The sequence below is a fragment of the Nicotiana tomentosiformis genome, chromosome 9 (assembly GCF_000390325.3).
Source record: "Nicotiana tomentosiformis chromosome 9, ASM39032v3, whole genome shotgun sequence".
Lineage (NCBI taxonomy): Eukaryota > Viridiplantae > Streptophyta > Magnoliopsida > Solanales > Solanaceae > Nicotiana > Nicotiana tomentosiformis.
Window position 1 is genome coordinate 21,276,472 of NC_090820.1, and position 23,714 is coordinate 21,300,185.

General features: G+C 40.4%; 1 protein-coding gene across 1 annotated transcript; it reads right to left on the bottom strand.

Annotated features, from left to right (window-relative positions):
- Positions 1-8,155: 8,155 nt before the first annotated feature.
- On the bottom strand, positions 8,156-9,046 carry LOC138898463 (uncharacterized). Its single transcript, XM_070184532.1, has one exon. The coding sequence runs from the start codon at positions 9,044-9,046 to the stop codon at positions 8,156-8,158; it is 891 nt and encodes a 296-aa protein (XP_070040633.1).
- Positions 9,047-23,714: the final 14,668 nt, after the last annotated feature.

Genomic DNA, 23,714 nt, shown 5'->3' on the forward strand with positions numbered 1-23,714 from the left:
GCCGATGAATTGTTTTCCATTATTACATACAATCTCGGCTGGCACCCCAAATCGACATATGATGTGGTCCTAAATGAAGTCTATTACTTCCTTTTCTCTGACTTTCTTGAAAGCCTGTGCTTCAACCCATTTAGAAAGAAAAATCAGTCATAAACAAAATAAACTGAGCTTTACCTGGGGCCGATGGGAGGGGGCCGACGATATCCATCCCCCATTTCATGAAAGGCCATGGAGATAGGACCGAATGGAGTAGCTCCCCGGGTTGATGAATCATGGGCGTATGTCTTTGGCATTTGTTGCATTTTCGAACGAACTCCTTCGCATTTTTGCTCATATCGGTCCAATAATACCCGGCTCTGACCGCTTTGCGGACCAGCGAATCGGCACTGTAATGGTTTCCACAAGTACCCTTGTGAATTTCCCGTAGTATGTAATCGGTATCTCCTGGTCCCAAACATATTGCCAATGGTCCATCAAAAGTCCTTTTGAATAGCGTTCCGTCTTCGGATAGGGTGAATCGTGCTACCTTTGTGCACAAAGCACTCGATTCCGTTGGATCTGATGGAAGCTTCCCGTTCTTGAAGTACTATATATATTTGTTTCTCCAATCCCAGGTTAAACTTGTGGAATTTATCTTGGCGTGACCTTCTTCGATCATCGATTTTATGAGTTGTACGACAGTCCCCGAGTTGAGTTCATCATCTTCGACTGATGAACCTAAGTTCGCAAGAGCATCGGCCTCGCTGTTCTGTTCTCGGGGTACATGTTGCAAAGTCCATTCTTTAAATTGATGTAGAGTCACCTGTAATTTATCCAAGTACCTTTGCATTCGATTTTCTCGGACTTCAAAAGTCCCGTTAACTTGGTTTACCACGAGGAGGGAATCACACTTAGCTTCTATGATCTCTGCTCCCAAGCTTCTAGCTAGTTCGATACCTGCAATCATGGCCTCATACGGCCTCATTGTTAGTCAATTTCGTAGTTCTAATATATTGTCTAATTGTTAGTACAATGCCTAATCCGGACCCCTTCGCGTTCGAGGCACCGTCCGTGAAAAGGCTCCAGACTCTCGAAGAGGTTCCCGATTTTATAAGTAGCTCTCTTTCAATCTTGGGCACGAGTGTTGGTGAAAAGTCAGCGACGAAGTCTGCTAAGATTTGAGACTTGATAGCGGTTCAGGGTCGATATTCGATAATGTACCCACCAATTTCTATGGCCTATTTGGCCAATCAACCCGAAAGCTCGGGTTTGCATAAAATGTTTCGAAGAGGATAAGTTGTTACAACATGTATCGAGTGAGATTGGAAATATGGTTTTACTTTCCTAAAGGCGCTTATTAAAGCAAGCACTAATTTTTCTAAGTGTGGATATCTAGTTTCGGCCTCGCCTAAGGTCCGACTGACATAATAAATAGGGAATTGCGTACCTTGTTCTTCTTGAACTAGGACTCCACTTACCGCTATCTCCGAGACAACTAAGTACAAGTAAAGTTGTTCGTCCATTTTTGGGGTATGAAGCAGAGGCGGGCTCGATAAAATACCGCTTTAGTTCTTCCAAAGCGTGTTGGCATTCTGGAGTCCATGCAAAGTTGCTTTTCTTCTTAAGCAGTGAGAAAAATCAGTGGCTACTATCTGAGGATCTCGAAATGAATCGTCCCAAGGCAGTTATTCTCCCCGTTAACCTTTGCACGACCTTCACATTATCTACTACCGTGATGTCCTCGATAGCTTTGATTTTATCGGGGTTGATTTTGATTCCTCGGTTGTATACCATGAAACTAAGAAACTTGCCCGAGCCAACCCCAAATGCACATTTTTCGGGGTTGAGCTTCATATTATACTTCTTTAGAACGTCGAAAGTTTCCTGCAAATGTTTTAAATGGTCCTCTGCTCGCAAGGACTTAACCAACATGTCATCAATATAAACTTCCATTGATTTTCCTATTTGTTTTTTGAACATTCGATTTACTAGGCGTTGATGAGTTGCACCAGCATTTTTTAGACTGAATGGCATTACGTTATAACAATAGGTACCGTACTTAGTGACAAACGAGGTCTTTTCTTGATCCTCCAGGTTCATTTGTATTTGGTTGTACCCAGAGTAGGCATCGAGAAAATTGAGAGTCTCGTGGCCGGCCGTGAAATCGATCATACGATCGATGCTAGGCAAAGGAAAGGAATCCTTAGGGCATGCTTTGTTCAAATCTTTATAATCTATACACATTCTAAGTTTGTTTCCTTTCTTAGGGACCACCACCACATTTGCTAGCCATTCAGGATATTTAACTTCTCGAATGGATCCTATTTTAAGAAGTTTGGTTACCTCGTCCTTGATGAAGGTGTGTTTGACCTCGGACTGGGCCTTCTTTTTTGCTTTATCGGACGAAATTTTGGATCCAAGCTCAGTCTATGAGTGGTTATCTCTGGTGGGATCCATGTTATGTCGAGATGGGACCAAGCGAAACAGTTCATGTTAGCTATAAGAAATTTAATAAGCTTTTTCCTGAGCTCGGGATCTAACCTCGTGACCAGGTATACCTTTCGTTCGGGCAGATGTTCGACTAGCGTGATTTGCTCCAGTTCTTCGACCGTTGACTGGGTAGCGTCGGTATCATCGGGGATCACAAAGGATCGAGGTATCCCATAGTCATCGTCTTCGTCAGTCTTCTGATTCTCTAGTTGGGTCGAAGCTGACGTTTGTGATTGCTATTTGGTATCTTGTTTGTCCTTCGAATCTGATCCCTTTGTCGATGATAGTGTAGATATCGGAATTACCTTATCGATGGCAAACATTTCTTTTGCGGTCGGTTGCTCTCCGTAGACCGTTTTGACCCCCTCCGATGTTGGGAATTTCAGAACCTGGTGGAGGGTCGAGGGTACGACTCTCATATTATGGATCCACGGTCTTTAAAAAAGAGCGTTATACCTCATGTCGCCTTCCATCATGTGGAACTTCGTTTTCTGGATGGTCCCGACCACGTTTATCGGCAGTATTATCTCGCCCTTAGTAGTTTCACATGCTATATTGAATCCGTTTAGAACCAGGGTTGCGGGCACGACCTAGTCCTGTAGACCGAGCTGCTCTACGACCTTCGATCTAATAATGTTGGCCAAACTACCTGGATCAATTAACACACGCTTAACTTGAGTTTTATTCATAAGTACATATATTACTAGTGCATCGTTATGGGGTTGCATGATTCCTTCTGCATCTTCATCACTAAAGGACAAGATTCCTTTATGTGTATTATCCTGAGACCGAGACCGCTTCTCTCTTTCAATCAACATCTTAGTGCATTTAAGCACCGGCCCCTAGGGAATATCGATCCCACCGATGATCATATGGATGATGTGTTGTAGATCTTCTTGTTCATTTTGTCTTCTGAAATCCCTGTTTTTGAAATGGTTTTTGGCCCGGTCACTTAAAAATTCTCGAAGGTGCCCTTTATTGAATAACCAGGCCACATCTTCTCTCAATTGCCTGCAATCTTCCGTTAGGAAAAGACCTAAACGTGTTGGCAAAGTTCTAGTCAAACCCGGAGACGAAATAAGTCTTCAAAACTCGGACTGTGCGCGCTCAGACCTGGCCTCGCGAGGCCTAACGCCTGGTGGACCTCGCCCCAGGCCTGGCGTCGCCAGGTATAAAGCCTGGTCAATCTCGCTTCTGCCTCGCCTCGCCAGGTCTATCACTTGGCCTTAGCCTGGCGTCGCCAGGTATAAGGCCTACTCTAGGCCTGGCTTCGCCAGGTATAACGCCTGGTGTAGGCCTGGCTTCACCAGCTTCTCCTTTTCAACTGCTCCTGAGCACGCTTTCGACTTTTAAGTATCCCTTTTTCTCTACTTTCATCTCCAATTCACCTACACATAAAATGACCTTCATTACGAGCAAATAAAGTGTAATTTATCATTAAAGCGTATAAAATACAAGGCGAATAGTGTGCTAAACTATGAATTATATCCACACATCAATACCCCACACTTAAACATTGCTTGTCCTCAAGCAATCAGACCACACTTACAGACACAACCTCACTAAGCAATTCCCTTAACTCCTTGCACCAAGAATATTTAAAATAGTCTAAGCACCACGGTATAACATCCTCGCCTCAAGATTTGACTCACATACCATGACTTATTCACAAATCACTTACTTACTCTAACATGGAGGTCAATGACATTACCTTTCCTTTATGAATCATGTGCCCTCACCCAACAAAGAGCTCAGTTCCACACACGATGAATTTTAAGAACGTAGGAACTCAAGATAGGAAAAATCCACTCGCTCTCAGAAATAACATTCATATGCCACAAATGATGCACCATAGGCTTGCCCGTAGTGTAATACTCTGTTAATCGAGCTTATTCAGTCTAAGATCAAATAGGACTTTGATTGGTTGTAATGTAGGATGCGGGTCAGGTAGGATATATTTGGATATGTGAGTGACTACACCTCCGTAAGCACTTTAATACATATACTTTAACATTCAAGCCCATACTTATGTCAAACCAAAACTCCACCTTCACATCAATGTATATTACCCCATACTTCTTTAAGCACAATTACATTAAGAGTTACCACTTATCAAAGAATATTCTTTTTCACAGCGCTACAACTATTTTCTTTCTTTCTTTTTTTCAATTCAAGCGACTCTTACTTTTTCAAAACAGTGCACTTTTTTCCTTATTTCATTAGTTTCACTCAAAAGCCAAACCAACCACCCCCACACTTTAACTTTTACAAAGTTCATAACAATTTAAGTGCTCGTTAAAGGTGAAAAGGTTCAAATAGATTGTCAATTCAAACAATTGGGTAAGGCCTGTAGTGTGGTTGCCAAAGAAACAGGATTACATGCTCAAAGGGGTTAATTACGATACATAACTTTTAGGTGGGTAAACTATATATATTTGGCTTAATAAAGAAACGCCTATATCACTTCTCAGACTGAACAAGACTACTATTTTGCTTTGCACACACACAGGGCAAGTTCTAGACATCAAATGCAATGCACAGAATACATACAAAACTCACACACACATGGCACATAACTCACTCAGGATTGGTTTCATCGCGACACTCCAGTCAAAGCAGTTAAGCAAAATTGGGAATCAACGATTTAAGGTACTTATGCTAGAGTCAAAAACCGAGCCTAAGCGTCACGACCATAGTACTAACTATTCTCAAGGCATAACAAAGCAAAGAGATATTGCTACAATTAAATGCATAGCTTCGTGGTTCTTACTCCTAAAAATTAAAACTAACTACATCCGTTTCAACTAAAAGCCCTTGGAAAAGAACCGCGGCCCAAAGAAAAACCAAGAGGAATTACTACACTACCTAAAAAAATCTTTTTTTGTGTGTGTTTTTCTCTAGACTTACTTCCCTCAAGAGAACTGTCTAGGAGATCCATCGTCGGGAAGAGTCCAGTTATTTTTTTTATAACTAAACAAATCACTAAACCAAATTCTTAAAACAAATAACTAAAACAATTATCTAATGAAAACGACACTTACTAAAACAACAAAACAACAACTACAAGTAATTTCTACAAGTCCCCACCACACACTTAGATCATGCATTGTCCTCAGTGCATGCACAAATTGACAAAACAAGACAAAAGAGTAGGGTGCAAGGAAACTCCCTGATCAAATTGCATCCTCCTCCTCTGAGGCTCTCCACTCATCATCATGTGCTTACTCCTCATCATCATCATCGTCCTCCTCATCTGACTGCTCCGGCTCGACCTCAGACTGCTCAGGAGTGTTGATATCCTCATCGTCGGGGAGTCTGTAGCCATCACCTATCCCAACCAGCTGCTGGGCATGAGCATTGAGCGGGTACCGCTACTCCAATAAGGTCCTCTCCTCAGATGTGGCTGGCCAACCCCCTATCCTCGGCTGCAAATCCATCATCCCATAGAGATGGGCCATAAAACTATCATCCCGAGCATTGCGCTCGGTACGTGTCAAAGATGTCATGGCAGTCTCTTCTTTCAACCGGAGATTAGTGATGTCCGTTTTTCGTAGAGGCTGATCGATGGTGTGGTCAAACTATGGCTCCTCCTCAACCTCCTCGTGTCTTAAGTACTGAGTTAGAAAATTGGCAAATGGTATTCGATCGACCTTTTTACTCGTTCTAACTAAAGACATCTGGTAGCGGATCAGATGACCCACATTTACCCTTTGACCCGTCATGAGGAAGTAGAGCACACAGGTCCTCTCACGGCTAATGAGCGTGTCATGATTGCACGATAGGAGTCGTGCATTTATCAGTTTAAGCCACACTTGATCCTCCGCCCTCATCTTCTTCTTGGGGAACCTCTTGTGCCGATTAGTTTTCTTATCCCGGACCCATGCTGCTGTAGAATCGACACCATAAAGCGTGTGTCTCAGCTCTCTATATGTAGGCCGACGAATAAAGTGGTCCAATGGCTCCACAGGAACATCCGGAGCACCTAAAAAGTTACATATGGCTGTGGCTGAAAAATCTATCAATCGCCCACGAATCGGCACCAGCTGTTCAGTACTCTGCGGATCAAACCCTGCATAGAATTCTCGGACTAAGTTGAGATTAATGTCCCCTATGTTCTTGAATACATAGCTCAACCCTCATATCCTAAATGCCCCTCCAAATTGCCTGAAACTTTGCTTTCAAGCTGCGTTCGTGGATAGCTGCTTTCGGGTGTACATATTTAGGCCTACAATGCCTGTACCAATCCTTAGTATGCGGTGGTATGTTGTTGATGCCAAACTCCCGTTGGCCTTGTGGTTGTTGACGCATGGCTGCTATAGCTGCTAGAACTTGTACTCCACTTAGATTAGAGGTAGCTTCTCCCCCTTTTCTCTTCTTTGGGGGAAGTGCGGAGGTCGCCTTTGCTTTAGCCGGCGCAGTGGAAGTAGCCTTTCCTTTGCCTGTGTCTTTTCTCGGAGGCATCTTCGTTCCTACACACATAATCATTAATCAGTTAAAACTGTAATACACATTACACACATAGTGTTGCCCAACATTCCGAGGTTACTCAGACTTCACCTCGTATTTTCTTAACATTAGCATCAAACAACAACCCATGGGCTACCCGTGAGCCACCCCACACTTAAGATTTTAATGTAGTGCACGACTACACAACACTAGTCTATTAATCCCGGAGACTCGGGCTCCAATGTGGACAAGGAATGCCATTGAGGCATTATAGCAAACACTTAGCATGCAACTAGTGCCATGGTAGTGCTTATAGGGGTGAGGAATTGCCTCACCCTCCCAAATCGGCTTGGGAGTTTCTTACTACCACTTAATTACACAATAACAACACCATTCTTATGGGGTTCATGTGGTTGGGACACAGAAACACGATATTACAATGAAGAACAACCCCAAATTTTTATGGATAATCTCATACCTTCATCAAACTCGAAATGAGAAAGAAAGAAGATGAAAAATCATACCTTAGATGTTGTAAGATGTGGGCTTTGCCTTTGAATTGCTGTTTCCAGTAATTGGAGGAGGAAAAAAAACTTGCTTGACTTTCAATGGGGTTGGGATGGGGATGGATGGCAGTGTACGTGTGTGAGTGTTTTGTGAGGAGTGTAGTGATTTAGGTTAAGGTTTTATTCTATGTTAGTTTGGGCGTTTAAGTTAGAGTCCAAGAAGGGAGGGGTTAAAAGAAATAAGGGACAAAAATTAAAATAAGCTGAAGAAAAATACTTACCTGGCCTTATCCCATGCGGTGCCAGGCTTAGAGCCTGGTGCATCTGGCCTTAGCCCAGGCGACGCAAGGCATAACGCCTGATGCACCTGGCCTTAGACCAGGAGACGCCAGGCATAGCGCCTGATGCACCTGGCCTTAGACCAGGCGACGCCAGGCATAGCGCCAGGTGTACCTGGCTTTACCCCTCGCGGCGCGAGCTATTGCGCCTGGTTTCCTTCATGTGATGCTTAAAGCTCTGCTCGTCTCGCCCAAAATCACCTGCAAACTTGTTAGTACCTAAAAACGAAAAGAAAAATTCTAACTACACTAAAAATCAACTACGAATTGGGTTGCCTCCCAACGAGCTCCTCAGTTAACGTCGCGACACGATGAATACAACATTACAATATTATAATGGGTTGCCTCCCATGAAGCGCCTGATTTAACGTTGCGACACGACGCAGATAATTGCACTTAAGGCTCGCTTAATCTTGGTGGCTTGAGGAAATGAGTCACCAACACTACTTTCGCATCTTCCATGCCCAAATAATGTTTTAACCTGTGCCCATTGACCCTAAACGTGAGAGATTCATTTGTTGCAGCAATCTCTACGGCTCCAGTCGGGTGAATCTCTACCACACTAAATGGTCCTGACCATCTTGACTTTAATTTACCCGGAAATAACCTCAATCTTGAATTGTATAGCAATACCATATCTCTGGGTTTAAAATTCCGCTCAAGAATATTTTTATCATGCATCATTTTCATTCTCTCCTTGTATAATCTTGTGCTCTCAAATGCGTGGTAACGAAACTTATCAAGCTCGTATAACTCTGTGACTCTACTTGTACCTGCAGCTTCTATATCAAGATTAAGCTGCCTCAATGCCCACAAAGCTCTATGCTCCAACTCCACTGGTAAATGACACGCCTTCCCAAATACCAATTTATATGGCAACATGCCAATTGGAGTTTTGAAAGCAGTACGGTAGCCCCAGAGTGCATCATCTAGTTTTCTCACCCAATCCGTTCTTGTAGCATTCACATTCTTTGTTAAAACGCTCTTTATCTCTCTGTTCGAAACTTCCACTTGCCCACTCATTTGTGGATGGTATGGGGTGGCGACCTTGTGGCATACATCATACTTTTCTAACAACTTTGCGAAGGCTCGATTACAGAAGTGAGTGCCTCCGTCATTGATTATTGCCCTTGGTATGCCAAATCGGGTGAATATATTCTTTCTCAAAAAGCCAATTACCCCTTTTGCATCATTTGTAAGGAGCGCTGCATCTTCCACCCATTTGGACACGTAGTCCACAACTATGAGTATGTACTTGTTGCCATATGAGCTGACGAAAGGCCCCATGAAATCGATTCCTCATACATCAAACACTTCTACCTCCCGAATTGGGTTCATAGGCATCTCATGTCGGCGGGAAATATTCCTGGTTCGTTGGCATTCATTACAACCTTTCACCCATAAGTGTGCATCTTTGAACAATGTCGGCCAGTAGAAGCCCGACTCCAAGACTTTCGTAGCTGTCCTTACTCCCCCGAAATGGCCACCATATGGTGACGCGTGACACGCCTGCAAAATAGAAGATTGGTCCATCTCGGGGATACACCTATGGATCATGTTATCAACACAAATCCTGAACAGATAAGGATCATCCCAATAATACATGCGACAGTCGCGAAAGAACTTTTTCTTTTGAACAGAAGAAAGGTCATAGGGGACAATACCACTTGCCCAGTAGTTTCCAATGTCTGCATACCATGGCGCTACCTTAAGACTCGTGGCTAGTAGTTGTTCATCTGGGAAGGTCTCCACAATCTCTTCCACTTCAAACTTTTTCTCGGCTCCTTCTAGCCTGGACAAGTGATCAGCCACTTGGTTCTCCATTCCCTTTTGGTCATGGATTTCCAAGTCAAATTCTTGCAGTAGTAGCACCCATCGAATCAGGCGCGGCTTTGAATCCTTCTTATCAATTAAGTACCTGAGAGCAGCATGGTCAGTATAAACAATTACCTTAGAGCCTATCAGGTATGACCTGAATTTGTCAAATGCGAACACCACTGCTAGCATTTCCTTCTCGGTCACCATGTAATTTAGTTGGGCACCACTCAAAGTTCTACTAGCGTAATATATTGGATGCATGATTTTGTCTTTGCGCTGTCCAAGCATTGCTCCCACAGCATAGTCGCTTGCGTCACACATCAGCTCAAACGGTTGCTCCCAGTCAAGTGCAACTATGATGGGTGTTGTCACCAGCCTCTTCTTCAATTCCTCAAAATCTACCCTGCAATCATCAGAAAACACAAAGGGTGATCTTTTTCAAGCAATTTACACAAGGGGTTAGCAATTTTGGAAAAATCTTTTATAAATCTTCTATAGAAGTCGGCGTGGCCCAGGAAACTTCTTATTGCTTTGACGGACATGGGTGGTGGAAGCTTTTCGATCGCATCAACTTTGGCACGATCTACCTCAATGCCCTTACTCGACACTAGGTGCCCCAAGACTATACCTTCCTGTACCATGAAATGGCACTTTTCCCAGTTGAGTACCAGATTCGTCTCGACACATCTTTTCAGCACTCTTTTCAAATTCCTTAGGCAATCATCGAATGAGTCTCCCACCACCGATAAATCATCCATAAAGACCTCCATGATGTCCTCAACCATATAAGTGAAGATGGCCATCATGCACCTTTGAAATGTGGCGGGTGCATTGCATAGACCGAACGGCATCCTTCGAAAGGCGTAGACGCCATATGGACAAGTGAATGATGTTTTCTCTCTATCTTCCAGGGAAATGGAGATTTGATTATACCCGAGTATCCATCTAGAAAGCAAAAGTGAGACTTCCCTTCCAATCTATTTAGCATTTAATCAATGAACGACAAGGGAAAATGGTCTTTTCGGGTGGCTTTGTTCAATCTTCTGTAGTCCATACAAATTCGCCATCCCATGACTGTTCTTGTTGATATCAACTCATTGTTCTCGTTTTGCACTACAGTCATCCCACCTTTCTTAGGCACACGTTGGACTGGGCTGATCCAGTTGCTGTCGGAGATGGGGAAGATGATTCCCGCATCTAACAACTTTATCACCTCCCTTTTCACAACTTCCTTCATGTTGGGGTTCAACCTTCTTTGATGTTCTCTGGAAGGTTTGTGGCCATCTTCCAGTAGAATCTTGTGCATACAAAAGGCCGGGATAATACCCTTAATATCTGCGATGGTCCAACCAATTGCAGTTTTGCACTCACTCAATACCTGCAAAAGTTATTCTTTCTGCACATCTAACAAACCAGATAAGATAATAACAGGTAAAGTTGAGCTAGGTCCCAAGAAAGCATACCTGAGGTGAGGTGGTAGCGGCTTTAGCTCCAACTTTGGTGGCTCTTCTATCGATAGCTTAGCTGGAGGAATTTTTCTTTCTTCTAAGTGCAAGGCTCAAATTCGAGCTCTCTTTTCCAAAACCCTTGGCCGTACCCATTCCGCCAAATCCTCTCCATTTACTTTATCTAAGTTCATGAGACAAGCTGCTAGAGGGTCTTTAGCGTTCAAGGTTTCATCTTCCTTCTCTAAAATTACATCCACGGCTTCTATTAGAGAGCAGTTAGCAAATTCACTTGGTCGCCGCATAGATTTCTGCACGTTGAATGTTATTTCTTCACCATTTAGTCTCATTTTGAGCTCTCCAGTCTCACAGTCGATTAAAGCTCTCCTAGTGGCCAAGAATGGTCTTCCCAAAATTATGAGAATCTCCTCGTGAACCCAGTCTAGAATGACAAAATCTGCTTGGAACACAAATTTCCCAACCTGTACTAATACATCAACAAGGATACCAGAGGGCCTCTTCACTGTCATGTCGGCCAGTTGTAGTAACATGGGCGTGGGTCTAGCTCTTCCAATGCCTAACCTTTTATAGATAGCCAAGGGCATCAAGTTTATGCTTGCCCCCAAATCACAAAGTGCCTTAGTAAACGCATAGTTGCCGATTGTGAAACTCCCTGGATCAGATAACTTCTCAGTTATGGGTCACGTCACAACAGCACTACATGTCTAAGTCAGTGTAACTGTGGCCAAGTCTTGAAAGTCGAACTTACAAGACATCAAGTCCTTTATCATTTTTGCATAACCAGGCATTTCTTTTAAGGCGTCAATCAATGGAATGTTAACCTGAATTTGTTTCAACATCTCCAAGAATTTCTTATACTGCTTATCTTTTTGATATTTGGCCAATCTCTGGGGGAAAGGTGCTGGAGGCCGTTTCTTTCCTGCGATTTGATTTTGAACCTGCTCAGGCACTGCTTTTACTGACGTTTCTTGTGCTACCTCAGTTTCTTTCGTAACCTCTTTTTCTTTGCTTGTGCTCTCTTGTGCATGTTGTACCGTCACCTCTGTCAACCCTGTTGAATCATCTATCTCAATGGGTATTGGCACAAGTGTTTCGGTAGGTCGGCTTTCAAAGTCGACACACTGGGCCTAATAAACCCCATATCAAGAAGCTCCTGAAGTTGCTCTTTCAATCCCTTCAACTCTGTTGGTGCCATACGATACCGAGGAATAGAAATGGGCCGAGTGTCCGGCACAAAGTCGATACCAAAATCAATATCCCTGTCAGGCGACACTCCCGGTAAAAAGAAAGACCGAAACATAAAAAACTACCATCTTCTCTTTTCAATGAACAAGGCCAAAAACTTGTTTACAACAACAACCCAGTATAATCCCACAAGCGGAAAGGGTAGTGTATCCGCAGACTCAGAACTTACCCCTACCCTGATGGAGTAAGAAAAAAAACTTGTTTGCACTTGTCAAAGAAAAGGCCAAAAACTTGTTTGCAAGAACTTGTGTACAACATACACGACGATGAGGACAAACAAGCCATACGCAGTACCTACTCAAAGCAAAAACATCCAAAGAACTATTAACACTGAAAGCCAGATACAACACTACTTACTTTCGGATCAGCCTCCTATCAAATGGCTAATATGGTAAAAACAACTTACTTTCGGATCAACTTCAGAAAAAGACCTGAAAATGCAACGAAGAGACATAGCAACTGCAAAATCATGATACGAGTGAGTCGTTTCTTCATCAATCTCACATCTTCTAGCATAGTTGTCAATCGATCATTGATATCTCGCATCACATTTAAATCAATTGGTTCAGCATCTCTTTGCATATAAGCTTCCAGTTCAGGCATGTAGCGTTCAATTACAATCTGAGGCTTGCTATTTGGACGGTAATTGATCCTAGTTGGAAATTCTTCTGTCGTCTCCAATGATCCTTGTGATGCCATTCTAACATCATATGAATAACTAATTTATGAGCAAATGCCTAGTTCATGAAAAATATTAAAATCTCCCACCCCACCACCACTACTTCAAGCCCAAAGGAGAAAGAAAACAAGTGCAGATTTTGCTTTTCCCTTTAACAATTGACCTTGAATTTTTTCCACAAGGAAGTATCAAATTTACCAAATACAACTTTATGCTTCAAAAACTCTTCCATCGCATTTTGTTTTAATTTCGTTCATAGTTCACCTATCCAAACAGGAGCAACAACTCATGCATTTCTCTTTCCAACTAAAGATTGGTGAAGTTTTCTTTTTCTTTCTCATTTGAACTTATGAGTTCTTTGACATTGATACTCAGAATTTAAGATTTTTGAGGATCGCCATTTTTCTATCAACTGTAGAAGAATGAAGCAGCTCTAAGACCTGAATGGTTGCTGTCGAAACATAATTAAATAAATAAAAGTGTGTTTTCTCTAATAACTTAAGCTTTTAGATGAGGTGGTCACACACTTCAACATGGTATCAGAGCAGACAGATGTCCTGGGTTCGAGTCTCACCGTCATTCAATATCAAAAAGAAATTCCACGTGCTTGGCTCATCAAAAAGAATCAAGCTCGCACGTGAGAGGCATGTTGAAGACATAATTAAGTAAATAAAAGTACGTTCTCTCTAACAACTTATGTTTTTAGATGGTCACACACTTCAACAGTTGCCTTAAAGGGATTGTCTGATTCAACGATTAGTTATGGAGGGATTATAAAGCAAAGATTTTTAAAATAAATAAATAATAATGTGGAGTAAAATAATGTAGGGATTATTATGCGGCGAGTAATAATTGACCGTATGGAATAAGAACGAGTTTCTTTCATTTATCAAGACTATATAAACAAAAGCAGTCTATGATTAGGATTCTTATGTAAAGATTCCATACATAAGAGCACTATTAATGTATTGTTACACTATGTTGCGCACTCTCCAAAATGATAACGCATTTGTCGGTTCCTCCAGAAATACACTACTTTTGGAGAATACACACTCGCTACATAGCTGCTACATGTATTCTTAATGAACATTCTATTTGGCACAAAATAGTACATAAATTCTCTCATAGCTTATTTAGGTATTAGCAATAAGAGTTAAATAGACCAAACCAAAAGTTTGTATTTACGTGGAGTTTAATACTGCCAACCAGATGATGCAATAGTTACTCCCCCCCACCCCCCTATCCCCCACCCCCAAACCCCCAACCCAATAAATTCTAACCAAACAAAACAAAACAAATTATTTTCCACTAAAAGATATCATTTTTAAAAATAATCACAAAATCTAGCCAAAGTTCTACGATCAGAGTAAACTGTAAGAGGGGATTTCCGATGAGATAAAAGAAAAGGACCATTAAAATGCTCAACATTTGGCATTTCCTTGATATTTTCAAGATCTCAAAAAAAAAAAAAAATTAGAGGTGGGTATTGAAGCTTACTGATTCTCAGAAGAGTGGGAGTAGAGCAGCAGCGGTTTAGGAATTCAGAAAGATTCGTCGCGAAAAGAAGATTTTGTGTGTTCCAACATCTGGGAGTGAGAAGCTATGAACTTTATTGGGCTGAAACGTGGGCTTTTGTGTAGAGGAATTTACATAAAATACAACTTATTTAAAACCTATTTAAATAAGTTACAATTGCTTTTACAAAATTACATATTATATAACTTAATTCAAAACATATAACTTTTCATATTCCTAATATATATCTCTTGAGATTCTCTCATATATATATATATATATATATATATAAAATATTATATTATATATATACATATAATATTATTTATATAGGAATTGATCTGTATGGTATATTAACTATTATTTATTAGATTACACAAAAAGCAATGGAATAAGTCGATTAAGTTTTTGGTCTATAGCAGTTTATTTGATATTGTATATGATCCAAATGTTACATTTTTCTTTTAACCTACAAAAAAGTATTACACATTATGTTGCCCTTTTTTTTTTTTTTTACAAGAATAGTCCCAATGGAACAGAATCATAGATCTGATTTTGCTGGAAAAAAATATCCCAAAATAGAGAAGAAATGTGAAAGAATGAAAATATATCAAAATGGAGTACCTAAGGATTTTTAGGGATAATTAAGTGTGGCTGGCTCATAATCAATTTCCTTTTTTACCGGGTAGGTACCGTATTTGAAAGATAACTTCTTTATTTATGGTTATATTGTAGAATATGTTATTTATTTAAAAGTTGTAGATTATGGAATATTTTATGATTTTTATATGTAATTATGAAAATTTTCCTTTTATGTATGGATCAATATTGAGAAAGTTGTGAAAATAATAGCATGGGCTAACCAGTTTTCGACTGGTAATCAAAAATAGCTGGCGTTTACAAAGTTACTGAAAAATAGCTATTATTTTATGCGGAGATAAAATTTAAACAAAAATACCCTAGTTGAAGTACGAAAAGTTCTAGCATAATATGCTGGATTATGCAGCTCATTCGTATGAACTTCCAACATACGGTAGAACCTCTCTAAATTAATATTGTCGAAACCATGAAATATTAGTATTTTGTAGAGGTATTACTTAATCGATAAATTGATGTTTATTAATTTAAAGAGTGTTTTCGAGATTCAAGGAATTTAGATGAACCCACTTGCGAAAACGACATTCATGAACTTGAGGTCATGATTAATGATCTCGATTACCGTAATAAAATGAATATCAATAGCATGTTGGATTACCCGGTTAAAAATGATACACGTTCAGAGGTCTAGAGCTTAGAAGAAATTGTGGATACCATCAGAGAAAATAATGTTGATGATGAAGTTGAAGATGATACAATATCTTTGGAACCAGTTACGCGTAAGGAAGCATTTAACGCATCTAGAACTCTTCACAATTTTTTGGTGCAGTTCGAGAAGACAACATCTAAACTTTTGGATGCAATAAGAAAAGTTAGAGATAAGCTTCAATTAGATTTAAATTTTAAGAAAAAATAAAAAAATACGAATCATATTTCACTAAATTATCTTAGATATTTTTGTAATTTTAAAGAATTATTAATTTATAATATTAATGGGACCATATATTTATATATGTGTCACAACCCAAACCGTAGGGCTGCGATGGGCACCCGATGCCTAACTCAATCGAGTACCAACGTAACGTATCATTCTTATCATAGTATCATGGATAAATGAACCAGAAAGGCCGTCATGAGATAACTACAATAAAACATAAGGGAATACTAGACGTAGGACGACCCAACATGATATAGAAACTTATACATGTGACATACGAGCCTATAAGGCTGACATAATTATTTGTATACTTAAGACATAGGCCGATAAGGCCATACAAATATCCATATATATATATCATCTGTCTACAAGCCTCTAAGAGTACATAAATATCATAAAGGTCGGGACATGGCCCCATCATACAAATCAATACATATTCAAATCATACTGACCAAATAGGTAATTCCGGAGCAATTGGAGTGCATAAACACCTTCTGCTGAGCTGATAGCCTACTAGGAGGACTCTCAACCTGTCTATCGGGACCTACAGGCATGAAACGCAGTGTCCCCAGGCAAAAGGGACGTCAGTACAAATAAAGTACCGAGTATGTAAGGCATGAAAGAAACATAGAGTAAGGAACTCAACCTGTAAGTCTGAATAGCTCTATGAATCACGAAAATATTTATAATGTCATGCATGTTCGTATAAATGACATACCATGCATAAGTATATACGTACATAACATCATCAAGCCTCTGAGGGCATCCCATCATCTCATCTCATCCACTGTGGGCGAAATCAACAACGTATACCAGCTGATCAGGTGGTGGTACGTATATAATGCCGTAACCTTTTCCGGTATCCCATATATATATAATATATGCGTATATAACGCTATATGGTAATGGATCAATGTATATGTATAAATGAATGAAATGCATAAAAATACGTTAATAAGATCAATATACCTTTCAGATAAACTTTATCAACTACGTATTTTTCTGAGACCCATGAACAAAAGATATAATAATAATTCACATGGGGAATCAAGAACGTAGGCATCTCTAATACTTCTATGAATAGAGTCATTTATGAAAGTTGTGCATTTGCTCGTTTCGTTTGTATCGTACGGATCAAGCCAAAAGGAATGGAGGGATAGCCTTAACATACCTTATCATAATATTTCCAATCACCAAGTTGAACTCACCTCTTCGTACCTTAATCTACAATAACAATAATAATACTATCATTAAGTTATGAAAGGTACAACTATCGCACAACGAACGACAAGCTTATTTTGTATTAAAACAGACAGCATCTCCCTTATAATCCGTACTTCCTTCAAATTCAAGATAATACCAAACATAACAATATCTACATGTATACATTATTTTCCAACCTTATATACACTACAAAATACTACAAAACAGCCCAACACACCCCAATATCTTCATACACAAAACAACCACCGTAGTAGTGTCAAACGGCCCGAAAATATTACGACAAATGACCAGCCCACCACCCTGCATTTATATGGTGTTTCTTCACAACCTTACTCCTCTATAACTCCACAAAACAGTAGTAAAACACGCAGCCCAACAGCAACACAAAACAATCCATAAAACAGTCTGCTACAAGTGAATAACTCGAACTCACGGCTTCCGATCACCGTACCGTGAGTTCTAACTATTAGGAAACGAATTTATCAATATTCCTTGATATTTAAATACTTAAATACAGAAAGTACACGTTTTCTTAACTATGAAGTACCTTCTAAAACTCAAACTACTATGATGACCCAAAAGGTCAATCTTTAAATTTAATAATTATTTCTGTGATCTAAGACCTCAAAAAATAATATTTAACATTCCTTGACTTGCGTGCACAGTCCGTATAATTTTTCGAAAAGTTTTATATGAAAAATTGATTTAAATGTGAAATAGAGCCTTAAAACTCAATTGAGTTGACTTTGGTCAACATTTTGAGCAAACGGAATCGGATCAGTATTTTGACAGTTCCGGTAGATCCGTATCGTGATTTGGGACTTAGGAGTATGCCCTGAATTTAATTTGGAGGTCCCTAACTTGAATTATCGCCAATTAGCAAAAACTAGTAATTTAAAGATTAAAGATTTCCAAAAGTTTGACCACGGATTTGACTTTTTGATATCGGGGTCAAAATCCGATTTCAAAAATTGGAATAGCTCTGTTATGTGATTTATGACTTATGTGCCACATTTGAAGTCATTTCGGATTCATTTAAACATGTTTCGGCATAAGTTTTGAAAATGAAAAAGTTGAAACTCTTAAGTCTGAATTGAGGTGTAAATTATAATTTCGATGTTATTTGGTGTGATTTGAGACCCCGAATAAGTCGGTATTATGTTATGGGTCTTGTTGGATATTTGGATATGGCCCCGAGGGGCTCGGGTGAGTTTCGGACAAAATTTGGATCGTTTAGAACATGTTGAAAGCAGCAGGTTCTTGGCAGAACCTGGTGTAATTGCACCTGCGAAATGGTGACCGCAGGTGTGCAGCCGCTCCTGCGGAAAGCTGGTCGCTTATGCGACTTTGGCCTTGGGCTGTGACTTCACTTCTGCGGAGATGAATCGCGCAGGTGCGCGATCGCTTCTGCGAATAGAGGACCGCAGATGCGGAACCTCTCACTTCTGCGGCTTCATTAGTGCTTCTGCGCAGTCGCAAATGCGACAGGAATGTCCGTAGATGCAAAAAAGACTGGGCAGAGCCCATAAATTCGGAAGTCGCCATTTTTACTCATTTTTGAGTTTTAAGTCTCGGATTTGGGCGATTTCAAAGGGGATTTTCACGACTTTGAATTGGGTAAGTGTTCTATAACCAAAAGTGATTATATTCCATGAATCCATGTCTATATTCATCCTTTATTTCGTATTTAGATGGAAGAAATTAGAATTTTTGTAAAACTTTCCAAAAACAAAAAATTTAGATTTGAAGGTCCATTTGACATTGGAATTGGATAATTTTTGTATGGTTGAACTCGTATCGGAACTGGTGTTCGAATTTCATAAGTTTTTCTGAGATTCGATACATGGGTCCCACTGTTGAATTTTAAAATGAATTTCAGATTTTTATCCGAAAAATTTGTAAATTCATATGGAATTAATTCCTAGGATTTGTATTGAGAATATTGAGTTGTTTATGACTAGATTTGAGGATTTTAGACACGAATTCGCGAGGCAAATGTTTATTGGATTCTTGAAATTTGGTTGCAAAGCGAGGTAAGTGTCGTGGTTAACCTTGACTTGAGGGAATAGAACCCTTGAATTATTTGCTATGTGAATTTCATGTGTAACGATGTACATGCAAGATGACAGGTGCCTATACTTTGTCAAATTAATTATTTTCTTAATTATTTAAAAATATTAAATTATTTTAAGACATGAATTAATCGTTATAATAATTGTTTCACTCATATTCCTTGTCAAATATAAATATTTGAATTCTTGCAATAATTATTACATGCTTATTTGACTTATGTGTCTTAATTGTTATTCGACATTTAGCATATTAAATATTAAACTGCCTATTGTTTCCCTGATTTCCACATTAATTGCTACTTGTCATTGTTTGTTTCATAAATAATTATAATTATTGTATGCCTTGATGCTTAATAGTTTCTTATTGAATGTGGTATTTATTGGAGTATTTCTATTACATTAATGGTTGTGTGTGTGTGTGTATATATATATATATATATATATATATATATATATATATATATATATATATATATATATATATATAGGATCGGGTTGCACGCCGCAACAGATTTATTTAAAGTTTATGTGGGGGAACGGGTTGCACGCCGCAACAGACTTATTTAAAGTCTATATTGAGGGATCCGGTTGCACGCCGTAACAGAATTATTTAAAGTTTATATTGGGGGAACGGGTTTCATGCCGCAATGGAAACAAGTTGAGGGATTGTGACTGCTGAATTGATTTCAATTATTAATATTATTTACTGGTTTTACTATTATTCCAGTTATTATTATTGTTGTTATTTTACAGGCTAATGTAAGCGACCCACCTTAGCCTCGTCACTACTTCATCGAGGTTAGGCTCGGCACTTACCAGTACATGGGGTCGGTTATACTGATACTATACTCTGCACTTCTTGTGCAGATATCGGAGTTGGTCCCAGCGGCGTACCATAGACTTGCTCGGATTCAGCTACCAGTGGAGACTTGAGGTATAGCTGCACGACGTTCATAGCTCTGAAGTCCACTTCTATATTATCTCAGTTGTGTATTATATTTCAAACAGCTTGAATCTTATTCAGACCTTTATTTGTATTATTCTAGAAGCTCGTGCACTTGTGACTCCAGTTCTGGGATGGTATTTAGATATCACGATTATTATGGAATACTCACTTTATTTCAAACTTTATTTCCACATTTGTTTTCTTGTTATTAAATAATTCAAAAAAAAAATTAAAATGGCTAATTATATTCTAATGTTGGCTTGCCTATCAAGTGAAATGCTAAGCGCCATCACGGTCCCGAAGGTGGGAAATTCGGGTCGTGACAGTTGATATCAGAGCACTAGGTTACGTAGGTCTCACGAGTCACGAGCAAGCTTAGTAGAGTCTGAAGGATCGGTATGGAGATGTCTGTACTTATCTCTCAGAGGCTATGAAATTTAGGAACAATATCCCTTCTTTCTTATTCTATCATGAGGTATTATTCTATCATCGATGATTGAACCATTCTATTCTTATTCTCTCGCAGATGGTGAGGAAACTTAATACATCTACCGACGGACAGGACCAGAGCCCCCGGTGGCAACTATGGCTAGGGGTAGAGGTCGAGGCCGAGGTAGAGGCAGAGGTAGAGCTCAGTCTAGAACTCGAGCAGCAACACCTATTGTAGAACCTTAGGTGGATCTTTAGGAGGAGGTTCCAGTTCAGACTGTACGAGTTGGACCAGTTCAGGTTCCGGAAGGGTTCATAGCTACTCTAGTACTTCAGGACGCTCTAGTCCAGTTGGATTGCCTGCACTTACCTGGGAGCAGTTCTCGCAACTATTTCTGGAGAAGTTCCTTCCTATCACACTGAGAGAGGATTACCGCAAGCAATTTGAGTGTCTACAGCAGGGCAGTATGACTGTTACTCAGTATGAGTCCCGTTTTATGGATTTATCTTGTCATGCTCTCCTGTTACTACCTACTGAGGGAGAGAGAGGGGGGAGGTTTATTGAGGGACTCACTCACCCTATCAGGCTTCAGATGGCCAAGGAGACTGGAAGTGAGATTTCCATTCAGGAGGCTGCTAATGTCGCGAGAACAATCGAGATGGTTCTTGCACAGGAGAGAGGGTGGAGGTCTGATAAAAGGCCTCATCAGTTCGGTGGTTTCAGTGGTGCCTCGTCTGGAGGCAGGGGTAATTTTGGAAGAGGTCATCCTCCCAGACCATTTCATTCAGCACTTCAGGCATCTCCCGGTGTTTCAGGGAGTCACGGTCCTATTATGCCTTACTCTGGACAGCCATCATTTAGTGCACATTCAGCTCCTGTGAGTGCACCACCACTCTAGAGTCACTATAGTGGTTATCCAGTCCGTTCGGGTCAGATTCAGCTTCAACAGCCACGATATCAGGATAGGTGTTATGAGTGTGGGAACATTGGTCACATCAGAAGGTATTTCCCTAGGTTGTTGAGTAACAGATCTTGACAGGATTCTCGTGTCATTATACCGGCACTGGATGCTTCACCGCCTGCTCAGCCAGCTAGAGGTAGGGGTAAGGCAGCTACAGGTAGAGGTCATGCCATTAGAGGTGGAGGTCAGCCAGTTAGAGGCCGTCCCAAAGACACAGTTCAGAGTGGTGGGGCCCAACCCCAATTTTATGCTTTTCCAGCTAGGCCTGAGGCCGAGTCATCTCATGCTGTGATCACAGGTATTACTCCAGTTTTCCAAAGAGATGCCTTAACTCTATTTGATCCAGGATCTACTTATTCCTATGTGTCCTCCTATTTTGCTTCATACTTGGTTGTGCCTTGTGATTACCCGAGTGCTTCTGTGTATCTACTTCGGTGGGAGACTCTATTGTAGTATATCATATCTATCGTTCGTGTGTAGTTTCTATTGGTAGTCTTGAGACTAGTGTGGATCTTCTACTTCTTGATATGGTAGATTTTGATGTCATCTTGGGTATGGATTGGCTGTCACCTTATCATGCTATATTAGATTTTCATGCCAAGACAGTGACCCTAGCCATGCCGAGGTTACCTCGGTTCGAGGGTAAATGAACTCCTGGTCATTCTACCAGCAGGGTTATTTCTTATATGAAAGCTCGGCGTATGGTCGAGAAAGGGTGTCTAGCCTATTTGGCTTATATTCACGATCCCAGTGCGGATGTTCCTTCTATGGACTCAGCACCAGTTGTTCCTGAATTTCCAGAAGTATTTCCTGCAGATTTGTCGCGGGTCCACCTGACAGAGATATTGACTTCTGTATTGATTTTGCTCCGGGCACTCAGCCCATTTCTATCCCACCATACCGTATGGCCCCGCTAGAGCTGAAAGAATTGCAGGAGCAGTTACAAGACTTGCTTGATCAGGGATTCATTAGACCCAGTGTCTCGCCCTGGGGTGCACCAGTACTATTTGTAAAGAAGAAGGATGGCTCTATGCGGATGTGTATAGATTATCGGCAGTTGAACAAGGCCACTATCAAAAACAAATATCTGTTGCCAAGAATTGATGACTTATTTGATCAGCTTCAGGGTGCCAAGGTGTTTTCAAAGATCGAATTGAGGTCTGGTTACCATCAGTTTAATATTAGGGCATCTGATGTCCCTAAGACAGCTTTTTGGACTCGGTATGGGCATTACGAATTCCTAGTGATGTCATTTGGGTTGACAAATGCCCCAACAACATTTATAGATTTGATGAATCGGGTGTTCAAGCCTTATTTGGATTCCTTTGTAGTTGTGTTCATTGATGATATCTTGATTTACTCCAGCAGTCGAGATGAGCATGGGCAGCATCTTCGGAGTGTGCTCCAGACTTTGAAAAAATCAGTATATGCTAAATTTTCAAAATGTGAGTTTTGGTTAAACTCGGTTGCCTTTTAGGGGCATGTTGTATCGGCAAAAGGCATAAAGGTATATCCTAAGAAGATTGAGGCTGTTTAGAATTGGCCTACACTTACTTCAGTTACAGAGATCCGGAGTTTCCTGGGTTTGACAGGTTATTATCGTCGGTTCGTGGAAGGGTTTTCATCTATAGCAAGCCCATTGACCAGACTGGCCCAGAAAGGTGTCCCATTTAGATGGTCAGACGAGTGTGAGTTGAGCTTTCAGAAGCTCAAGACTACTTTGACTACGACGGTAGTGTTGGTATTACCCATAGGTTCAAGATCTTATATGGTGTATTGTGATGCATCTCACATTGGGCTTGGTGCAGTATTAATGCAAGATGGAAGGGTTATTGCATACGCGTCGCGGCAATTGAAAGTTCATGAGAAGAATTATCCTGTTCATGACATAGAATTGGCAGCCATTATTCACGCGCTGAAGATTTGGAGGCATTACCTCTACGGTGTCTCGTGTAAGGTATATACTGATCATCGTAGCCTTCAGTATTTGTTCAAATGAAAAAAGATCACAATTTGAGTCAGAGAAGATGGTTGGAGTTGTTGAAAGACACCATTATGTATCACC

Excerpts from the sequence above, each read along its gene's own strand:
- LOC138898463 (XM_070184532.1), bottom strand. The coding sequence starts at position 9,046 with ATGGGGCCTTTCGTCAGCTCATATGGCAACAAGTACATACTCATAGTT.